Source organism: Halichoeres trimaculatus, unplaced genomic scaffold (genome assembly GCF_033239565.1).
Source record: "Halichoeres trimaculatus isolate MK-OKI-2021-1 unplaced genomic scaffold, fHalTri1.1 fHalTri1_scaffold_11, whole genome shotgun sequence".
Lineage (NCBI taxonomy): Eukaryota > Metazoa > Chordata > Actinopteri > Labriformes > Labridae > Halichoeres > Halichoeres trimaculatus.
Genome location: NW_027437189.1, coordinates 26,189,384 through 26,212,688, shown reverse-complemented (window position 1 = coordinate 26,212,688; position 23,305 = coordinate 26,189,384). Strand labels below are relative to the sequence as shown.

The window sequence follows — 23,305 nt, the reverse complement described above, 5'->3', positions numbered from 1 at the left end:
AGCAGCAGTATGCATTGCTTACTACATTCATTTGTAGAAGGTGGTTTGGAAAACAGCCTGTCTGTGGCATACTAAGGATTTCCTGCTGATAGTTGGTCATTTTTTGCAAATTTTTCTGCAGACTTTGCTCTTTTTACATACTCAAGACTAATTTTTGACAAAATCCGTACACACTGGTAACATACTAGTCAGTTTGAAACCAGTGTATGACAGCCACATGTCTGCACTATGAATAAAGCTGCATGAAGGTATATGGGAGCTCACACACAGACACGACCCTTTTCCAATCTGTCATTTCCAAAGCCACATATCTCTGCCCTCTCCTCTATAGACCTCTGTTACCACCTACAACTGAACATCAACCAGTGGATTGCGTCACCCCAGTATTATGCCTCAGTTGGTAACATGTTGTAGATGAGGCCTAAAGTGTGTTAATTTCTTTGCGACAATATATTTTTACCAGTCAGGATTCTTTTAACTATTCTGTCAAGCAGCAAAAACAGATGATCTCTTAGATCTTCACTTTCTGTAAATGAAAAAAAAAGAAAACTGCCATGCAGTTAGATTACACAAGTTATAACCCTTTAAAGTGTCTATAGTCTTCAACATTTTACAGTGGAGAGCTGGAGCTGTGTGATTTATGTAAAGTCCTCTAAATAAATTGAAATGAGTGGAAACCAAATCAACTCTTTGAGCTAATGGCTAACTCAGAGCTCCTGCCAACTCCCCCCATGATTTAGAACAACCAGAACAATCCTTAAAAATACTTCCTTGAATTTAGGGAGCACTTTTCTAAGCTCTGAACTGATTCCTCTGAGCCTCATAGGCTGTACATTAGATGATATTTGTATCGTAAACATTAGCATGGTGCTGTTAGTTTGTTATGCTGTGAAGAAATCTTTATCTATATCTCTTTCTTTCTTCTGTTTTTCCTTGTTTAAGAAACACACAGGTCCTTCACAAACTTCCCTCACAAACCAGTTTCTCACACTAACAACATACCAAGGCAGCTACCTCACCCCCTAGTTATCCCTCACAGAGCCCACAGCTCTTAAGCCATGCGTTGGGCAGAGGGAGAGCTGTGCATTATCCATTAGCCATGCTTCTCCAGGCTTTGATGGATCAAAGAGCATGTAAAGAGCTGGAGGAGCCGAGGCCACTGCTGCACAAACAAAACCAACACAGAGGAAGACGAGGACAGAGGGACGGCAGATGGAGATGGAGGGGAGAGGGCCGAGAAGAAGGAAGGCGAGGGTTACGGGACTAAAAGCTGTGTGAATGCCACCAGCTGGACCCACCTGAGAGGAGGAACATGATTTAGAGAGTTCAGGAGACATTATTCATGTAGAAGTAAGAAAACAGACCAAATGTGTATAATTTTTTTACTCTCAAGTTACAGCAGCAGTGGTTTCTCTGAAAAAACACCTAAACACTTGGGTCGACAGCAAGTTAGAACAAGCGTCTTATGAGCTGTTTTCAAGGATATTTAGTTTCTGATTGTCACAGGGGATCAAACCTATGACCCTGTGTATGTAAGACACTTCACATGCAGGGGACCGTGAAGGTTTAGGAGCAACAATGGTGGTTGAGGAAAGATAAGCAGTGAATAAGAAGGGATCCAGGTAACACGGTAGGTGAGAGGAAGGATTGTAAAAGGATCACAAACAGTCGCTCAGCTGCCATCCTGATCTGTGTCTGTGAAAACACTGGACAACTTAGAGGTATCAACTTAAGATTAAAAGTGGAGTGAAATTTGCCTCTCCAATACCTCATTAGTCCAAATACAGAACAGCCTTGTTTATAAAAGCCCCCCTTTTTTAAGACTTATTTTCAGAGGGGCGGTTTTTGAGGACAAATCCTAATTTATGACATCAATTTTGCATGACAGTGATAATAAAACAAACTCATGGAATACGTTTCAGTGTCACATTTTCACATCTAAATGGATCAAAACATGATCATGTGTAAATGAAGCTCTTATCAGTGTTTCAGTACCATAAATATCAGAACAAGCTGCAGCCTGTTGGTTAGATTATGAGTCTGGTAATGGGTAAACCATAACTGCACTCTGATTTGCGTTTTGAGACAGACCTCCTCAGCTCACCTTCTTTCATCTTGGCTGTTTAAGAGTTGTTTAATGTTTCTGCAGATTAGAAAGTGGTGCTGTCCACTATTGCAACAAAAATTCTCATTTTATTATTAACCCATTGCTGTTTTCAGAACAAGGAGCCCTTTACTGCCAGCTGTTTTAGAGCATTTTGACCAATCTTTCAAGACTTACACAATATTTTGTTCTGTGACACCAAAACTACCAAAGGAAAATGTGGACTCTCTTCTTTTACCAAGAATTAAAGAGTTTATTTCAACCTCTTTTCATTCTTTAGTAATCAACAGTAGAACATAGGCCTGTTTCACCAAAAGTACGTTTTTGACCCCCCCAAAAAAGAGAAAATGAGTCCATTATAAGCTTTGATTAGTTTTTACTGCTTGTCTCTGAAGCTCCATCTTTTGATCCCTTCCATGATCCCTGTCATCTTTTCTCACGATCGCGACTAGGGATGGGTACCGACTTAGGTACTTTTATAGGTACCAATCGAATTCTGTCAAAAATACCAAGTACCGATTCATGTAAAATCAAAAGGTACCATGTTTAGGTACCTAAACACATCCTTGTGACTGTGAGGGAGTGAAAAAGTAGGTGATTTTCTGTGCTGGACATGGACACAGCATTACAGGTTTATATTAGAAGAATAAATATGTTAAATTTAAAAGAAATTACATCTTATTACTGGAAAAATTGATATTTTCTACCACATAAACACACAAAAGTACTGAAAATGGGTACCATTGAGTACCGATACTGATTGCCAGGTACCGGGCATCGGTACCGTATCGTTTCAAATGTGAAAGGTACCCATCCCTAATCACCACACATACTTTATTTGTGTGTGATCTGCCTGAACTTGTCAGACTTGCAAGTTGTAGCCATTGTCATAATCTGTACTGATCTGTCATCCAAAGATCTACAGAGGATAGTTCCGCTCCGCTAGACCATCCCCCAGCCCGCTCCATTGTAAAAAAAACATACAGTGCTTGACATCCATAGATCTCATTAGCAGTCAGGCTGAGTCTCAGCTTCACTGTTGATAGCTGGAGACCAGTGACCACTTGTTATGTGAATAAACCAACGAGCCAGCCTGAAACAGACTAGAAGGTAAAATTAAGACTACTTATTTCACATTGCGATGTTTCTTTGATTGATCTGCCTCCACTGACGCTGTTGTTATCCTGGTTTGGCCACCTCAGCAGTCTTGTGGCAACATAGAAATGTAGAAAACAGGTAAAACTTGTTATGTTTGCGTAGTTCAGTCAGACAACTCACGTTTGAATTGTTTATTTAGCAGCAAATATATTTTATGTTTGGCGTCCAGGCTCCGGCCTCATCACCCCTCACAATAAATTTACATGGTGACATTGAGGAGTGATGAGCAAAACATAGTGAACATAATCCCCCCCGGAGCCTGCAGGTGGTTGCTGGGGTGGTGGTGGGGGCAAAGAAACATGCAGCATTACAATCGCAGGGCAGCCAAGGCATTGACAGGCAGAGAGGGCTGAGAGAGTCCCGGTTTAAATAGACCGCCCAATTGAGAGAGTGTGATTGCAAGATGGTTATGACGTGTGAGACACGTGGTATGTGTATAGCAGTGCTGCTCGAGTTGACTGCCTGAACTAGCTCGCGGGCTCGCCACATTTCAGTCAGACAACTCACGTTTGAATTGTTTATTTAGCAGCAAATATATTTTATGTTTGGCGTCCAGGCTCCGGCCTCATCACCCCTCACAATAAATTTACATGGTGACATTGAGGAGTGATGAGCAAAACATAGTGAACATAATCCCCCAAAACAAAATTTAGGAGCCTGGGCCAGGATGTAGAGCCTACTATGTGTGGCCATGGCACCAGCCGCCGTGAGGCCATTCCCCTCCAGTACAGCGCCTGTAGAGGAATATACTATCTAGTGTTCTCTTCTATGTGTGACCATGGCACCAGCCGCCGTGAGGCCATTCCCCGCCAGTACAGCGCCCGTCGGGGAATATACTATCTAGTGTTCTCTTCTATGTGTGACCATGGCACCAGCCGCCGTGAGGCCATTCCCCGCCAGTACAGCGCCCGTCGGGGAATATACTATCTAGTGTTCTCTTCTATGTGTGACCATGGCACCAGCCGCCGTGAGGCCATTCCCCGCCAGTACAGCGCCCGTCGGGGAATATACTATCTAGTGTTCTCTACTATGTGTGACCATGGCACCAGCCGCCGTGAGGCCATTCCCCGCCAGTACAGCGCCCGTCGGGGAATACACTATCTAGTGTTCTCTACCATGTGTGACCATGGCACCAGCCGCCGTGAGGCCATTCCCAGCCAGTACAGCGCCTGTCGGGGAATACACTATCTAGTGTTCTCTACTATGTGTGGCCATGGCACCAGCCGCCGTGAGGCCATTCCCCGCCAGTACAGCGCCTGTCGGGGAATACACTATCTAGTGTTCTCTACTATGTGTGACCATGGCACCAGCCGCCGTGAGGCCATTCCCCGCCAGTACAGCGCCTGTCGGGGAATATACTATCTAGCGTTCTCTACTATGTGAGGCCATTCTCTGATAGCACTGTGGCCGCAAAGGGAACATTCTACGTTGAAGATGCAGACCTATAGCATTTATTAGATACTTTCTTTAACCCAGCAAACCACCTGATATGCATTGACAGTATTAAGCAGCAAGTAAATCCAACTTTTCTTTCATTAACACTTTCAAGCAGAAGTTCAAGGGCTTTTGAGCAAGCTGGATCTCTTGAGAACCATCATAGCATTGCTAGCAGAAGACAACTAGCAACCCAGGGATTTGAGTGTTGAGGCAGGCAGATGAGCAGCAATGGGCATCCTTGATCGTCAGGGACTGAGGGGGCTGGAGTTCGTCTGGCAGGCAGTAGCACAGGCAGAGAGCAAGCAGCTTTTGGAGAACCAGGATCTCATCATAGGTTGTGACCATCGATGATGAACAGGAGGACGATTGATGGGTTGAGGGATGATAATGCCAATATTCCATCATAAAAACAAAGAACAAACAATGGTATTAGTTTCAGCAATAACCATTGACAAGATCTGACAGAGTTTCAAGAATATGGAACACATGTGCTCTTCTAAGTTGAATCAGAATAGTGAGCTCAAATGATAATAAAGGAGAGGCCTAGATTTGGATTTGCCACTGAGAAACTATAAAGCCATGAAGAGAACTGCTTCTGGAAGAAGAACAATAGAAGTCAAATAGGTCTTAATCTCAACACTGACTTGTGCACCAGTGATTTAAAGAGGGGCATTCTTTATCATTGCTTGTAGGATATGCCTTAAGTCATTGAGAGCAGCAGAATGGAAGGGTCCCCAAGAAGAATCTGAGCATCTAATGTAAAACTAAATCCAGACGAGCAAACCCTTAACCATAAAGAATCCCCCAAAACCAACTAATGGAGCAGGGTCATTAAAAACTAGAGAGAATCTTAAGTCTCCACAAAGTCATTGCAACTGAAGAGAGATCTAATGAAACCTATATTATTATTATAACTTCATTGAACATTCCTTGTGGCAACACCATAGCTCTTGCTCCGAATAGAGAAGGGAGTTTGACCTTAACTTACTGAGAATTTGACAAGGTTGTTTAAAGAGCACAGGACTGCTAAAATCTTTTACTAAACCAGTACTCAGATGATTCACAAAACATCGATTGGGGAGAATAAACAGAGCTTTGGAAAGAGCCGGCACGTCACCGGAGTTGAAAGATGCTTCCTATTAATTCCTCTTCAGCAGGAGTGAGCCTCCTGAAAGACAGAGCGAGGGTGGCTGTCTGCACACCAACTCCACATAGGCATTATTTAACAATTAGGAAATGCAAATGTTTTCATTGCAAGAAAACAAACAAACAAACAGGGAACTCATATCCTGAAGAAAAAGGTGCCTGACCCTTTAAGAATGATCTATAGAGCTAGACATGAATTTGGCTGGAATTCTGGGGCCGGCAGGTCTTGTAACAGTTATCGGACAAAGAGAAGTCATGAGAGAGTCTCAGGTTTTACACCCAGTAAAGCCTGCTTGTGAGGTCAAGGAAATAGGCTCTGAAGTTTCAACAGGTTTTTTTTTTTTTTTTTTTTTTTTTTTAAATATATCATTTTCATTTATAATTAAATTTATTATTATTGTGTATTATTATCATCCTGTATTCATTCATTTGTTATCTTTATTAATAAATAATAATAATTATTTTTTTTTTTATTATATTTTTAATTGTCATGAGTATTATATTTGTTTCTATTTTTTATTTTTAATGCCACAATAGATATAACTTAAAACCCAATTCACATTTCCACTGGCAAAAGAAGACATAGGACATGACAGATTCAGAGCACGGATTGAAAGAAGAGTCAGATTAAGATTCTTCTTAACATTTTAAAGGACTTCCCTGGCTGAGTCCAGAAATTAGATGTTTCCACAACATTCATCTGTTAATGAATTATCATTTGCAACGCATTGATTTTTTTTTTTTTTTTTTTTTATTTATTTTTTTATTTTTTATTTTATGTTATTATAATTATTTTGATTTATTTATTTATTTATTTAATCATTTATTTTTTATTTCATTTCATTTTAATTATTTATTTATTTATTTATTCATTTATTTATTTATTAATCATTATTATTCTTTATTTATTTTAATTTTCTTCCGGTCTCACAGTCTGACATAAATGCACTGGCAGAGGTGAAAGACAGCAGCACTGTCTTCAAACATACCCCCATGCAGAGGAGCAGCAATGAAACTCTGAGAATTGGTCATAACTGCATGACCTCTCCCAATCAATTAAAAACAACTGAATGCATTGCAATAAAACACTGAATATATGCCTATGGTTTTATTATTATTATCATTAAACTATTATTTATTATAACTATTATTATTTTATTTCTATCATTATTTATTCCTCTATACCTTTGCTATTTCTTTATCGGTTTTATTTATTAATTTATTATAACTATTATTATTTTATTTCTATTATTATTATTATTATTATTATTATTATTATTATTATTATTATCATTGTTTTACTTCTATACCTTTATAGAAGGTATAGCATATTTCTTGTATCTTATATCCATTTCTTATATCTATTTAATTAATTTATGTATTTTTAAAAATATTATAATTCATAAATGTATTTATTATTATTTATTTATTTATTTATTAGTTTAACTGACACTGAATTGCCTTGCTGCCAAGATAAACTTGCTTTTATCTTTTATTTCTTTATTTATTTGTTTAGAGAAAATGTCATACATTTCAGCTCTTAGCATTCATATTCAGGCATTTTATAAAAAAGAGGATTTAAGACATTTAAGATCTTAAATTCAAATTATTGGATTTTATGATTAAAGGCTTTAATACCTTGCAGATACCCTGAATCGAATCTCTGAATGTCCACGACATCTTGGCTGAAAGATTGAGGTGCTCAAAGAAAGAGCCACCATAGATGAGAATGAGGTCTGATAACATGGCAGAGTAACAAATTCCTCACTGTATTGAGCATAAACTGCAAGCAGGTTTTAAAACGCCCAAAGCCTTATAGATTCTGCCATAGTAAAAGTTTTACAGACCTGGCTCACTATTCTCAAGAACCTGCAGAATTTTATGCAATCTACAAAACTTTTGTCTGCAAATCCGAACCCACGCAACGTAATCTTTTCCAATATAATGTCAAAGCCTGTCAGAATAAGAGCAAAGATAATACGCATGTTAAATGATAAAGTAACCACATCTTGCACAACCCCCGTGTCTGCTCGGATACGACAATACATAAATGAATAAATAAATATATAAAAAATACATTAAATAAGTAAGGAATAATTACAACACAAGCAGAGGAGTGTTGGCTGAGGGGCTTAGACCTGCGTCCTTTGAATGACGGACCAGTGGCGGACTTTTAACTTTATCAGTTATGAAGGCAATTGAAAGCACGACGAGATTACCTGCAGGAATTATTCCCCAAAGAATCAAGAGCGACAGGCAGCAGGGAGCAGGGACCGAGAGCCAAGGCAGGGGCTGGGACTGCAGTTCCCAGGGACCTTTGCGGCGTCAGTGGGAAAGACCGGGGCAGGTACAGCAGACACGGGAGAGCCCAGGTAGCTCACATGGCGAGAAAGGGAGTCCATGGCATTCAACTAGGCATTTCTGACGATCAGAGACTCCCCCGAGATGTGAAGACAGAGGGACGCGTCGATGTAGGTGTCAGGATCCGGCAGCTCCGATCTCCGGTTCGGGAGAAGCAGAGTGAGGAGCAGAGCGCGCGCTTAAGCTGGAGCTTTACCTTCCCCCTGGAGGGCCCGCTGTTCGCTGTGCCTTCGACACCCGGCGTCGAGGCATCGGGGAAGGTTTGTTGGATCAGCAGATGATCAAAACTGTTAACGGCTGAGGCTGACCAGGAACGTTAAGCTACGGCTTACAGCTCTCCCAGGTTGAGGTGCATGGGCCGCCCGGCAAGTCATTTGCTGGTAATGTAGAAGGATGATTCATTCATGGAGCAAACTTCGCCGACCGAGCCTGGGTTTCAGGAATAAACCAACGTCCGCCTTTGAAAGTCGAGACTCACCCTTTGAATCAGAAACGGCGAGAGACACCGCGACCTACGCAGCCAGAAGGTAAAATCACAAGCGGCAAAGAAACATGCAGCATTACAATCGCAGGGCAGCCAAGGCATTGACAGGCAGAGAGGGCTGAGAGAGTCCCGGTTTAAATAGACCGCCCAATTGAGAGAGTGTGATTGCAAGATGGTTATGACGTGTGAGACACGTGGTATGTGTATAGCAGTGCTGCTCGAGTTGACTGCCTGAACTAGCTCGCGGGCTCGCCACATTTATTTAAAAAAAAATGTAACCCCTGTTAGTGTTTATACTTTTACAGTTATGGATAGAATATGTGGTCGTAAATAATTGGGGGTTTTGGAAGACATTTTGTGAAACCCTGAGGGTCCTGACCCCCGCTTTGGGAACCACTAGTCTAGCTACATGAGCCTAAAAAACAAACAGATATCCTGTGATTAGTCATTTTGTAATTAAATTGTCCTTAGTTTTTAAAATCTGAAATTATTATATAAGACCAGTAGATTGACAAGAAGTGATCTCTTGTCCAAATCTGCCAGAAATTAGCACAAGAAGTAGGTTTAAAGGCAAAAGAGATGAACAGGGTGATTAAAGATGAAAAAGATATTTATATAAGACGAGGTTAAAAAAAAAGGTTAAGACATGGAGAAAATGAAAGAAAAACAATATTCAGAACGTAAACAGCACAAGATTTGGAAGAAAGATTGATGACACACCTGAGGAGAAAACCAGAAAACAGTAACAGCAAAAACACAAGTTAGGTCAAAAGGGGTCAACCAGGATAAGAAATCGAGGGAACAAATTGAGGAAGAGGAAGAAAGAGGAGGAAAGGAGAAATTAAGTGACAGATGGAGAGTGAACAAGATGAAAAAGGAAAGGAGGTAAGGGGTCTGAGAGAGGGACAGGAATGGGTGGAGGTCTGTTTGCAGGAAGTTGGTGCGTAAGTGTTGGCCGGCGGAGATGGAATCTGGTGTGTAGTGTTTTCTCTGGCTTAGTAGCTGCCTTCTGCAGGCCCCTTCACCGGGCACAGGATAGAGCGATGTGGAGGAATAGATGGGAGTAAAAGCTGTGACCCAGCTCGAGCCTGATTCATGCTGCGCTCAGAAATAAAAGCAGGGAGGACTGTAGAGTCCAAATTGGATAACTGTAGTCATAATAACTGGAAATGTAAGACATTGTGGACGACTTCCAAGGCTGGGAAAGAATGAGGAGAAGCTGGAACCACCGGATGACAGCAGAAGGTTTTGATTTTACTTGTTATGAGCTTGTTGAATTTTTATATTTTCCTACAACACACCAGATTCCATTAGGAGTGCTGTGGAAGTATGAAGTGTTTGAAACCTCAAGTTTCCCAGGACTCTATCAATTTCCTCCTGGCATAGCTGATAAAGTCAAAAATATGTTTCTCCCAATAAGACCCTTGAACACACACACACACACATATACACACACACCCCTTGACTCTGAATGATGGAGTGGTGACGTTCTGTGAAACAAAAGAGAGGAAAGCCAGTTAGAAAAAAGTGGACTCCAAAAATTCTTTAAAGCAGAACACTGTAAATGTAATTTTATCCAAACAAAATGTTCCCACAAACCTCAAACTATGTAGACTGAATATCATCATGCAGAACATCAAGTGTAGTTGAACTCCTAGCTCCAGTGTTTGAATGAGCTGAGAGGAAAGGAAAAGACAAAGAGGCTCACGATCTTAGCCCTGGATATTAAAATCATAAGGGAGATAAAGCTGAAGAAAGAGGAATCCATCAGCTTAAAAAAGTAGCCATGTGTAATAAAGAAAGGGCACACTGAAAGCCGAGAAGAGGACTATAAAGATGCATGGAGTACATAAGGGATTATGTATTGTAAACTGGTGGATACAGTCAAGGGATCAAATCCTACAACCACTGACTCACTATCATTCCTTCTTATCATTCTCCTTTTAGTACAAAGTAGCACTAAATATTGATGTAATAATGATACAATTGATTGAAACAGCCAAAAACAAAGTGATCACTCCAATTCCCCAATCTTTAATCCTTCCATGTCAATGGTTCCTATTAGCCAAGTGAATTAAGTTTAACATTTCAACTCAGGGTAAAGTCAGAACATTGACCTCTGCAGAAAAAAAACACCTTCTGCTGATGGTTAGAGATGCTCTCACCAGCTCTGCGACTGTAGCCTGGATTGCAGGACTGGATCTTCGCTGGGATCCAATAGCTCTCCAGCTGCTGACATTTTTGCCATAGTGTCAACAGGCTGAAGTAAAATCTCCCAGCCCCCTTTCTGCAGACTGATTCTATATGAAGTGTGTTATCAAGTTGAGCCTTGCTTTGTTGATTGAGAAGCGAGTCAGATTCTGCTTCACTTCCAGTCACCAAATCTAGCAAATTTTTGGCTCATAAGCTGGGCTTGTAATTGCTGAATCTGAAAGTTGGGTGCAGTATTATCACTGAAATATCTTCATTTTTTTTTATCATGGCTGCATATATTTTGTTTAAAGGGAAATCTGAGCCTGACACAGTCCAAAATAATCCTGTCCTAAAAGAGAGCTACAACAAAAGATAAGACTGGAGACACATGTCCCAGCGGAGATGGAAAAACACATAAATTATCGGCGTGAGTCACACAGGGACAGTATCCGGTTCGACATTTGATAGTTGATTTTCAACATGAACCTGTTTCCTGTGACTTCTGTCAAACACGCCAAGTCTGGATTTAGCTCATTATCTGTTCCTTTGCCTTCCTGTTGATGTCTGTTGTTTTCCTACAAGCACAAATCAGAGACTGAGCTTCATGGTCAAAAAAATCAAGACAGAATGATTAACATGGAGTGCACCAGCACACACACACACACACGCACACACACACTGTGGTGACACACCCCCAAGTTCAGGACCTGTGTGACTTCCCCTTTGTGCACAATGAGATATACACAAGCCCTTGCCCTTTTCCTGTATCCAAATAAACAGGCCAAAAAGGGCTAAGTAGTGGGAACATTGCTTTATATGTGTGTGTGTGTTTGCTTGCACGTGTGTGTTACGTAAGTATGACTGTGGACCCTCAGCCCCTTCATTAGTGCTGCTGCTCAGCCCCTGCTTCCTTTGGTCACAGTTCATTGACCCGTAGGCCCAAAACAGACATGGGAGTTGGATTTGTCTGTTTGTGTGTGTTTCCGTCCCGCTGCTCCTCCAGCTGTGTCTTCATTTGGCTTCACATTTTCAGATACTTTACATGTATAAACACTCTCCAGCTTTAGTTGATTTCATTTATGTGGCACTTAAGCATATCGAGTGGTTTAACAGACAGTGTTTGTTCTCAATACATCATCATGTTCCTGAGGAATCGTCCTCTGTCTGTCTGGCCTTAAAAAGCCATCCTGTTGAGCTGATATCAGTGAAATATTATCTCATTCTGGGATGAGCTGAACTGAGATACTTGATTAAAATGATCCAATTTCTGAAATTACATGCTCCTTTTCTCTGTTCTGACCCATTTTTGTTGATGTTCAGTTGACTTTAGGTTGACTCCAGGCTCAAAAAGGATGTTTTGTGCTGGAATTCCCCATCTTTGTTTTATGTCTGACTTATAGTTCTCTGGTATTCATCTCCTCTGCAGAACTCAAGCTCAAAAGAGTGATGTTTTATGAGTGTGAGTCACTCTTGTGTTAAAACTTGCCTGCCTTTGTGTTTTCTAGGTGACCTCAGCCTGCATCCCAGCACCCTCCAATGATCTGGTAAGTCTTTGTTACACACTTTTCTATTCCTCAACAGTATCCTGTATGTGTGTCTCAGTGACGAGGTATGGTTTCCCAGAAACCACAGTATGGTTTCCTCCTGCTGAATTCTGCTCAGTAAGCCGAGGCCTCTGTCTACTCTGAGCTCGGTTCATTCCTGGAGCCCTGCAGGATTTCACCCTGAGGAGAAAACTTGTTGTTGCTTCAGGAAGTAGGAATGTTTATCCATTAGAGAGAGTGTTTGTTTAATCAACTCTCCTTTTCTTCCTCGACATCCTCCTCCTCTTCTTTTCCTCCTTCATCCCTCCTCTCACTTTCCCGCTTTGCCCCACTTCCTCTCACCATCCTCCTCTTTACATTCTTCTGTCCTCTCAACTTTTTGACCTGTCACCACTCCTTCATGCATCCAGCAGCGCAGAGGGACCGCTCCTTCTCGGCACACCCAGCACCTGGTGAGCACACTTCAGCCTCACATCCTGACCCCTGGTCGTCCTTATCCTCACACTTTCTCCCTGCAACCACCCTTATCTTTTCCTCCAAAGTTCAAACCATCTGGTAACACTTTCTTTGAGCTTCATGAGAACATTTATTGTTTTAAATTGCAGGAGTTTACAAAATGCAAAAAGAAGACATAGGAATGAGACAAAAAAGTGAGTGAGCAGTTTATTGCAAACAACAACTAAACTAAAATGTTCTGTTCACCAGCAGATCAAAAGTTTAGGACCACAGCAAAAAAAAACTGAAAACCCCCTAAAATAGAGATAAAAGTTTCACAAAAAAGGACTCAGTAATGAGTGGCCCCAGTGTTCCTGTTGATCACATTTGTAATATTGGCTCCAGCATGCTTGATGTGAATGTTTCTACAAACGTTGCTCCAAGTGGTGAAGATGGTTTCACAGAGTGTCTGGAACTGATGTCCATTTTTGTAAACTTCCCTCGCCATCCATCCTCAAATGTTCTCACTGTGATTTAGAACAGGGAATATACAGGATAGTCCCAAAGAGTGAGGTTATTCCTCTGTTTAAAAACCAGTCATTATCGCACAGACCAGGGTCCTTAGTCATGAAGGAGGCCCCCTGCAACATCTCCACAGAGCCAGCCGCCGTTTGACGCCCCTGACCAACCTGGAGCTCCTTTGTTCCATTGAAGGAAAATGCCCCAAGATCACGATGGACCCATCTCCACTGTGCCATGTAAAAAACATCTCCAGTGGAATCACCTTGTCATGCCAATAACGTATGAAGCCATCAGGACCATCAAGGTTCAGTTTTTTCTCATCAGAGAATAAAACTTTTTTCCACCTTGAAATGTCCCATGTTTGGTGCTCTTTGTGAAGTTTAAAAGGCCTTTTTTGTTCCTAAACCCCTTCTCTCATAGATGCCACCTGATTGTTATTGGGCTTCTGTAGACACCAGTAACCACCTTAACTTGGGTTGTTGCTGGTAAAATTTCTGTGGGTCTAGTACTTGAGGTTTTAGTTCCATAACCCTGCGTCCAATCTCAGAAGCAATGGCACATTGCGAGAGGCCGTGCTTATGCAGCTCAACAATTTGACCACGTTCAAAGAGAGAAAACTTTTGGCCTTCGGCATTAGGAGGTCATGACAGTGTACCTGACAGAAAATGACATTGAATCCACATTTTTGTGCGGACTTTGGTTTTTAAAGGCTGTGGTCTTAAACTTTTGATCTGCTGATGAACAGACTATTTCACTTTTTTTCCTCCCTCCTATTATTTCTTTTTACATTTTTAAACTCTAATTCAAATCTCTTTAAGATCCAACTGAGCAAAACGTAAAGTCATGCATTTTTTTCCCTATATATGCTATCTTTCTAATGCAGTCATCTGCTCTGCAGCTCCACCACACCACACTCATGAATGTCAGTTTGGGGGCGTAAGCTTATGCTGCCCACGGATGGTCACTCTGTTATGACAGTGGGTGATGGTGCTCATGGTAGATGCAGCCTTTATCCCAGAAAACACTTAGGATGGCATCCAAAGGATTGTCTGTATCAACAGAATATGAAAGTTGTCTTAAAGTAATCCTTAGGCTTATAATATTTTTAAGCTTGGAGCTCAAAATGATCTGTGTGTCTATTGTTCACAGGGCTCCACCAAGTCTCTGACCTACACCAAGCAGAGAAACACCCTCCCCAGGTAAAGGACTTCTTACTCAGATCGTTTCATAACATTTTTTGAAATCCCAGGAGGAATTACTCCTCTGTTTACACATTTCCTCCGCTCTCCTTTTTGGTCCTGTTATCTCTTTCTTTCTACCCTCTATCACTTGTCCTCACACCCACAGTCACCTCTGCGGCACTCATTCTAAAAGGTGTAGTGTCAAACATGTGATTGAGCACTTAGACCTCTGTGTTACTCACAGTTCCTAGTTTCTCTCTATTCTTCTTCGCTCCTCTCTCCGTTTTATGAGACCCAAAGGAGACACAATCATTTTGAGCTGCCTTCAACACGTTTTGACCCATGTCCACCTTTCTCTGTTTCTCTGCATGACCACACACCCCTGCTCTCTCCTCTTCTTCTCTTCCTCCTCCTCCTCCTCTCTTCCTCCAGGAGCTTCAGTGTGGATCGTGTGATGGAGAGAGTCATGGAGCGCCACTACGACTTTGACCTCACCTACATCACCGAGAGGATCATCTCCGTCTTCTTCCCTCCGAAGCTCGAAGAGCAGAGATATCGCATCAACCTGAAGGAGGTGGCGGCCATGTTAAAATCCAAACACCAGGACAAATTTCTGGTGAGGGCGCAGCGACTCAGCACATTGTCTCTGGGTAGTTTGTGGTGTGTGAAACAGCAATGACTCGTCCCCCTCTGGCTGCTTTAGTTTAAATGTTTGCTGCACAATAGACAAAAGAAACCTATAGCCACAGGAAGTTGCAAAGTGAACTCAAAACCCACAAATTAGCAGTTTGTTTGTTTTTCTGGCACACCCATGATAAAATAAGCTACATGATAACTTGGTATGGTGATATGCATTTTTCTCTTTCAGCTCCTGAACCTCTCAGAGAGACGGCACGATATCACTCGACTAAACCCAAAGGTAAAACATTTCATTCTGCTGTTTCTCTGTTTGATAAATCAGTTCATGATGAAATGACTTTAATGTGGTTTCCATATAAACCACCAGGTTCACGACTTTGGCTGGCCAGACCTCCACGCCCCTCCTCTGGATAAGATCTGTGCCATCTGTAAGGCCATGGAGACGTGGCTGACCTCTGACCCCCAGCACGTGGTGGTCCTGCACTGCAAGGTCAGAGTTCAGGGTGCAACCAGGGTTTTTCAGACAGATGTGACGTTGTTTCCCAGGCCCTCAGAGAGCAGATTAATCCAAGTCGAGTTTAATTTATTGTCCTCTTTTGTATCAAACTGCATATTATTCAAAATGAAAACTTTACAGTTTCAGTGTTTGCTATTTTAAGCCAGCATGTGTTTTCATTTGTCTCCTTTAGGAGCAGGTAGCTAGAGGTGGGCTTAAAAATGGATTCAGGGAAGAAAAAGAAATAAAAAGCATTTAATCAAATGCAACATTATCACCAGCCCTTGAGTTATAGATTAGTCAGAAACATTATGTTTTTCAGGAAGTGATGACCCAAAAGCATCATCTGGAAATCCTCAATTCAACTTAATGTGACATAAAAAAAAAAAATCCGCTTTACATTTGATTTTGTGGGAACTTTAAAGTTAAAGGTAACTTATAGTATTTTGTGTCTTAAAACCAAATCAAATCATCCTTTCATATATTATCTACACCATTTATTCCATGCAGGCTGCAAGGCAGCTGCAAAATAACAATTTTTTTTTCTTATTTTTTCGTAGAATTTGTACTTTTATAATTGGTATGAGCCACAATCCAACCGGCAAGTCCAGAAACATCTCAAATTCAGATATTAAAAGACAACATGAAGTCTGAATGGCTTATAACAAGTAGAAAAAAAACTGCCTTCCTTAAATAAATTTTAAAAAAAAAACATTTTTCTGTACTGGTCAGGTAAACGTGGCTCATATTTGGTCTAAAGAGACATTTTAAGACTTAAAATAAAACACAAGCACTTGATAAGACTTAAGTTTTTTGAAAGTGGGGAGAAGCAGAGGCCATATACATGACAACGGTTTTAGGGTGAAACACCAAAGTTTTGTTGCATTTCAGCCTTGCGTTCACATGGAAACAGCGTTTCAGCTGACCTAAAACGCAAACTTTTGATAACGGCCTCCAGAGTTGGATTTTTCTGCAACACTCTTGACACCGTTGCCGTGTAAACAGTAAGCCTGCGTTTTCAGTGGAAACGCTGACGTCACACCTCGCTTCGCACGAGGGCATACAGCGGGACAACAGTACCGTTGTTACGATCGTAACAATTTAACTACCGTGTTGTGCTTGTGCTGCTCAATCTGCTGTATCTGCCGACTGTCTTACAACAAAATCTGCATCTGTTGCTCCACTTTTTAACTTGGTATTCTCCAATACACCAGATGATCGGCTCAACTCTACTTCAGTAGAGATCTAGCAAAAGCAGCTTCTGGACAAGACAGTTATAGCCCCGACTACAGGCCTGGCATGCTTACTACAGCGTTTTCAGTCCCTCGGCGTGTTCATGTAAACACAGATTTTTTTTCCCTGGGTTTTAGCGTTTTCAGATGAAAGTTTGTCGCGTAAACAGGGCCGCAGTCTTCACACAGAAAGGCCAAAGAATGATGTTGCTGTGAGGTAACATAGCCCTAAATCAATTCAACCAAACTCAATTGGACTAAGTCAAATTTGTTTCCTGCTTTTCTAACCCATTACTGAGTCTCATTACTGATCCCTCTGTGGCCTAATGTCAGACCCTTTCACTGTCTAGACATAGATGCAATTCCTTTTTCGGTACATCCCACATTGTAAAATTAGTGAACCTCAAACTACAGGAGTAGTTATGTTTCAAATCTTCTTGTACTATCAGAAATAATACTACTACTGTACATCAGAACTTCTTATACTGATATTCTGGGCAGAGTTTGATCTAAAACAGTGTAGGATGTCAACAAACAAATCTTTGTTATACACCTAAAATAATTCAACAACTTCATTAATCCTTACGGGGCCAACTGATTGACAGTAGATTGTTTGAAAAGACATAAAAAATACACAGACAGAGTTAAATATCAGAGGATAATAAATAGGAATCAAATACAGATATTAATGAATAAACTGCTCATGAACACTTGGAGGATCAGTCGAAAATATTTAATATTTAGATTAGTGCCGTTCATTTAACATGTACCGTAAAAAGGCCTCTATGTAAAAAAGAAAAGGAAAAAGGAAGACAAAAATCTTAAGGAACACTGAACAATATAACTGAAAGGACTTAAGATATATATATATAAAGTCATGCACATAAACAGCAGACAAAACCAAATGACATTGACTCAAACTGCTCCTAGGGTCACAGAGCAACATGAGCGCCACCTGGGATTCTGTCTGTAAAATGACCTGAAACTGTCAGATAACTGCCAGGTTAATAAATGATTGTATATGAGGGGATCAGATTTTGTAAAGCTTTGAAGTGTAAGAAATAAAAAAAATATATATAGTTAATCAAAACTTAACTGAAGATGTACAATAAGGGAATGATTAAATGAATGTTAAAGAAATGAATAAACAAATTATCGTTGTTATCTTTGTTCATATCATTGATGTTATTACAGTAGGTATTAAAAGTTTCAAACTTCCTCTCAGTTAACATTTGTTTCGCCTGCTTGGCTCTTTTTCATAATTTATGTTGTAACAGTCAGAATTTAGAGTTAAAGCTTACCTCAGCTCAAACCAAAATTGCAGAGTGCACCATAAACTGAAATTCAATGAGCTTATCTCCCCCTGCCAAAAAAACAAACCATACAATTTAGATGAGACCGTGTCAAATTCAATCTGATCCTCAGCTTTTTATTGATGTCATCCTGTCAGGCGTGTAGAGGCAATTCAAACCATACCACCACTACCAAACAGAAAGCAGCCAACACAGAGGGCGACCCAGCTCCCACGGCATGTCTACATGTTTCATTCACTGCCTTTGGTTTGGAGAACTCAAATACTAAAACCAGACGTCTTCTGTGGTCTGTTGGCTTCCCAGAACATTCCAGATACATGCATTTTTCCCCCCAGCTGCACATCGCACCACAGATGTGAATAAACAAGTTTGTCAATGAAGAGGACTCCAGAGAGAGGAAAAGACGCTTTCGTATGTTCTGGGTGTAGATTGTGCAGCCTTGCTTGTTTCTGGCAGGGTCACATTAGGAATCTGAGGCTGGAATGTCTTTGGAATGTGTCAGGAAGTACAGAGCTCCTGGTGTGAGAAAACACTACAGGGAGCTTTTTAATTTGAACTCAAGCTGCTGGTCATCATCTTTCCGTGTCCCTGCCTCATCTGTGTAACCCCTGTGGTCCAAACATTTTGTTCCTGGAGCTGTAAGAATCAGCTGGCCTGGAAGAAACACCTGAAGAGGAAATAAGACAACTGGACGCCAGTACCAACGCGCAAAAAGTTCCTCACTGGAGCTTTAAGTCACCATTAGTTTATTTTAATCTTAAATGTTTTACTTTCATTAGATATTTTTATGGTTAACATTGCATTACACCTGCAGTTTTCACCAGCAATTACCTGATGCCATGTCTAATCTCTCTCCTTCAGGGCAACAAAGGTAAAACAGGAGTTATTATTGCGGCCTACATGCACTACAGCAAAATCTCTGCAGGGTGAGTTTGTGTCCAACACATCCACAGCCACAGTCATTTCTGACAAACATTTCAAGTGAAATATCCACATATTAGATGAAAAATGTTTTTCTTTATGAATTATTATAAAATTGACAACATCAGTAGGTTGCATCCACTTCTAAATTAGGAGCATGCAGCTCAAAGGTTTCCATTCAGACTCTGCTGATAAGTCCTGTGATTAATTATGCTCAGTGGACTCTGCTGTGGAACGGTGGAAACTGGTTTATCCTGTGGCTAATGCCAGCTGTATCCTTTCCATGTACTCTCTAGACTCTCTAGCATCGAGACAGTCTGGTGCAAGTCCCATGATGGAAATTGTTGGCTGAAAGCGTGTGTGTGTGTGTGTGTGTGTGTGTGTGTGTGTGTGTGTGTGTGTGTGTGTGTGTGTGTGTGTGTGTGTGTGTGTGTGTGTGTGTGTGCGTGCATGCATTTATTTGCAGGGCGGACCAGGCTCTCAGTACTCTCGCCATGAGGAAGTTTTGTGAAGATAAGGTGTCCTCTTCCCTCCAGCCGTCCCAAAACAGGTAGAGGCCACCGGATGGAGAGAGGGGAAATTAGGGAGAGGGAGGTGAAAGGGTTGGGGGTATTCAACATCATAGCTTGGGTTAGTAAATGCTTCCTCTTTAGCATCCTATTCTAGGAAAAGAAAGAGGAAACAGCTGTTAGCTTGAAGCCCTTCGCATGTACAGCTGCTGATTACCTTATCTTAAATCTCAGGTTACAGCCTTTTGGGCAGAAGAGCAATGTTTACAAGCCACAGTTTGAGGTGTTGGTGTAGTGGTACAGCTAGTCTGATGACTCACCGTCACATTGTGCTGGAAAAACAGGGTCAGTGTTAATTTCATTAGTAACATCTCAGCTTTTCCTGCTGGTTAAGGTCAAAATATCTGCTGCTTAGAAAACGCGTTTAGTTTTGTAAACAAGAGCTGAGAAGAAGAGATACTTCATTGATTCCTTATGCCAAAAAAAAACCAGAAACTTCTCACCATGCCCAAAGATCATGTTCATTGGCTCATAGCTGGCACTTCTCCAACTACCAGTCCAGATTTTATACTCAAATCTGAACCAGGACTTGGGTCTGATTGCCCAAGTCAAGTTCCTGCAGACTGTGCTATGTACTGCACAACTAAAAAAAATGCACTTGAGAAAAATTATGTAAGTAATGACAATAAACTTGCTTAAAGGGAGTTCATACTTTCCAGAAAGCCAGTTATGTGAAACTCTGGACAGGGTCAAACCTGCAGGATCCCTTTGTTTACAGGCTTCATGCTAAGCTAACTATCACTTGAATCTAACTGTATTTTGAGCCTTGAGACTTAAGATTCTTATCTTTTAATCAAGCAAAGAGAAAAACACTCTTTATATGTGTTGAAATCCAAGTTAAATTCAGGTCAAGCTCTTTTAATCAAAAGATATAACTAAGCAAAAAGCGAAGAGTCTAAAGGAAATGACTCCAGTTTAAGAATGTTGATGAATCAAGTTGTAATGTGACTGGAAATACTAACTGTAACATCAACAGAGTGTTTTATGAAAAATGAAACCTCCTTTTTTAATCTGTCTGTGTTTCTCCTTTAAAGAATCCAACATTACTGTCTATCTGGCAACAGCATCATCTGTCCCAGAGCTGTTAGCTTTTTTCCTCTCTATCCTCTCAGTCACCATCTGTTATTTGTATTCCTCATTTTTATCACACTCCTTTCATTTCATAACGATCTGCCTCACTCCTCTGTCTCTCTCTGTCCCTCTCTCTAAGGTATATCTATTACTTTGGAGGACTTCTGTCAGGGGCCATCAAGATGAACAGCAGCCCTCTTTTCCTCCACCAAGTCCTGATCCCATCTCTCCCAAACTTCCAGGGCGAAGGAGGTGAGATTGTTGAGGTCCTTAAAGCTAAACCATCACACTAGACACTCTAAAGCCGTGTTTCCACCAAGCAGTCCGGGTCGGTTCGTCTCGGTACGGTGCGCTTTTAGCGGTGTTTCCACTGACTCATCCCGGGACGGATCCCTAATAACCAAGACGAGCCGTCCCACTTTTTTGGGACCCTTTCGTATGGGTGCCAGACTGAACCGATCCGCTCTAGGGAGGTGGAGCAACACACTGCAGACGGTTGATTGGTCAAAAGAATCGTCACTTACCCCGACAGCGGCTGCATTTCTCCTGGCGGCACACAGACTTCTCTGAAACAAAGCTTGATTGCACTTTGTAACAGAGAGTTTAATGAAAACCACAGAGAGGACGAAGTGCTGCATGTCTTCCATCCGTGCTCTTTGTTTACTGTGTCGCGTTTTCTTCTTTGTTGGATTTAATAGCGGGGTAAGCTGCTACGGCGTCGCGCTATTGTTGACTAGCTGCGGCTTCCAGCATCCGGCTTACACCCCGCCCACCACGAGAGGGCACATTCTGCTGTGGAAACGCAAACGGGATCAGACTTAACTGTCCCAAACCGTACTGAACTGACCCGGACTGCTTGGTGGAAACGCAGCTTAAATTAAGACCTGCCTGTTTATCAATAAAATAACTGTACTACAGTTATCAAATACACCTTAGTTGGCCTGAAAGTTTAGAAAGTGTCACGTGTGAACTGTGTGGTTTGTGAGATTTACCTACTGAGGCCAAAATGGTCTGAACATAACTTGTTTTTATGGCTGTAAAACTGGTCTGAAAATATCCTTTGAGTACTTTGGCCCCTTTTTCCGTCAGTGCATAAACTTTAATTTTCAACATCTGGTAAATCATTATTGCACATGGTATGGAAGTATTACCAGTGTAAAAGAAGAAAGGCACTAACTAAAATTGTTTTTTTAAGGCCTTTGCTGAAAAAAAAACCCACTGTAACTGACAGATAGAACAGTGTCTCAGCTCTTAGCATTTGGATTTATTTTTGCTAGGGCAAAAATTTGAGGAGTTACAGTTTTCATGGTATTAATGAACCATTAATCACCGGAAAGCACAAGTTCCTAGGTTTCCAGTGCCATTTAACTTTTTCTGATTGACCAAACACTGACAGAGTTACAGTAATCACCATTTACCTTTTGCTATCTCAGAATTAAAGGAACTGAAAAAAAATGCACGCTACAACAATGTAATTATTACACAGATACCGATTGCCAGGTACCGGGCATCGGTACCGAATCACCCCAAATGTGAAAGGTACCCAGGTTTGGTGCTTTGCTCAGGAAAATGAACTGCTTCCTCTATACCAGATCACTACCAGGGTTTGAACATGCGACCCTCCAGTTCACAAGCAAAATCCCAGTGGCCTGGAGTGCTGCCGCCCCAAAGGCATTCACCATGATAACAAAGAATCAAACCCAGGTTGACTGCTTAAAAGGCAGCTATGCTAACCACTAACCTCATGGACAAAACTAAAAAAAAATTAGACAGAAATTAGTTTCAAACATGAACTCTAAAGCATTTCATAATGACCATGAACTGTCATAAAACACATCAGTTACAAAGGTAAAAGACATGAATGAGGCAGCAAATGATGAGTTTTCATGCAAGAACTAAAGAAGATTATCAGTGTTTCACGTCTACCATTAATATGAAATATTAATTCTTTGTGGTGTCACATGGTTATTTTTTTGCAGCACCGTCACACCACAGAATAAATACATAATGCGGTACATCAAAGCAGGCTGTTCAGACAGTTGTATTCAATAACACAGCAACTTCCTGGACTTTAATTTCTCAAATATTTGACTTAAATTGTCATTGTGAAGAGTGGGACTCAATTATTCTACTGCTTGTGCCAAATAGGAACATTTGAATTCCCTCATGTATTTCCTTTTAGGGGCTTATTTTATTTTATAGTTGAGCACATATTGTGATTTATTATTGTTAACCTAACAGTGCCGTTTCACTGTATTAGTGTTACTGTAAGTAGTGTATTAGGTATGATTTAGATGATGAGTCATCCTGGGTTTTCCACGTCTAGAGTTGACTCAGCTGACATGTACCCTCTGTCTCTGATGTGACTTGGTGCCTCCATCTGCAGATAAAACAAATCTGAAAAATGTTTTTATGGCAAGATGTTTGTGTTGGCGCTGTGCTCTGTCAGGCTTCCCCCCCTGAATCTCAGCCATGTTACTGATTCACCGCTCTCAGATG

At 41.1% G+C, this 23,305-nt stretch overlaps 1 protein-coding gene across 6 annotated transcripts in view; it reads left to right on the top strand.

Annotated features, from left to right (window-relative positions):
• The window catches only part of tns2a (tensin 2a), a 71,474-nt gene that overhangs the window by 35,940 nt on the left and 12,229 nt on the right, over positions 1-23,305 (top strand). For 3 of the 6 annotated variants that reach the window (XM_074680791.1, XM_074680787.1, XM_074680792.1), the window contains exons 4-13: positions 12,389-12,427; positions 12,838-12,879; positions 14,534-14,583; positions 14,732-14,758; positions 14,998-15,181; positions 15,434-15,484; positions 15,572-15,694; positions 19,107-19,171; positions 19,633-19,716; positions 20,946-21,058. In XM_074680791.1, coding sequence (XP_074536892.1) covers positions 12,389-12,427; positions 12,838-12,879; positions 14,534-14,583; positions 14,732-14,758; positions 14,998-15,181; positions 15,434-15,484; positions 15,572-15,694; positions 19,107-19,171; positions 19,633-19,716; positions 20,946-21,058 — 778 coding nt within the window. The remainder of the gene's footprint in view (positions 1-12,388; positions 12,428-12,837; positions 12,880-14,533; positions 14,584-14,731; positions 14,759-14,997; positions 15,182-15,433; positions 15,485-15,571; positions 15,695-19,106; positions 19,172-19,632; positions 19,717-20,945; positions 21,059-23,305) is intronic. The other 3 variants (XM_074680788.1, XM_074680790.1, XM_074680789.1) reach the window with 3 other exon arrangements.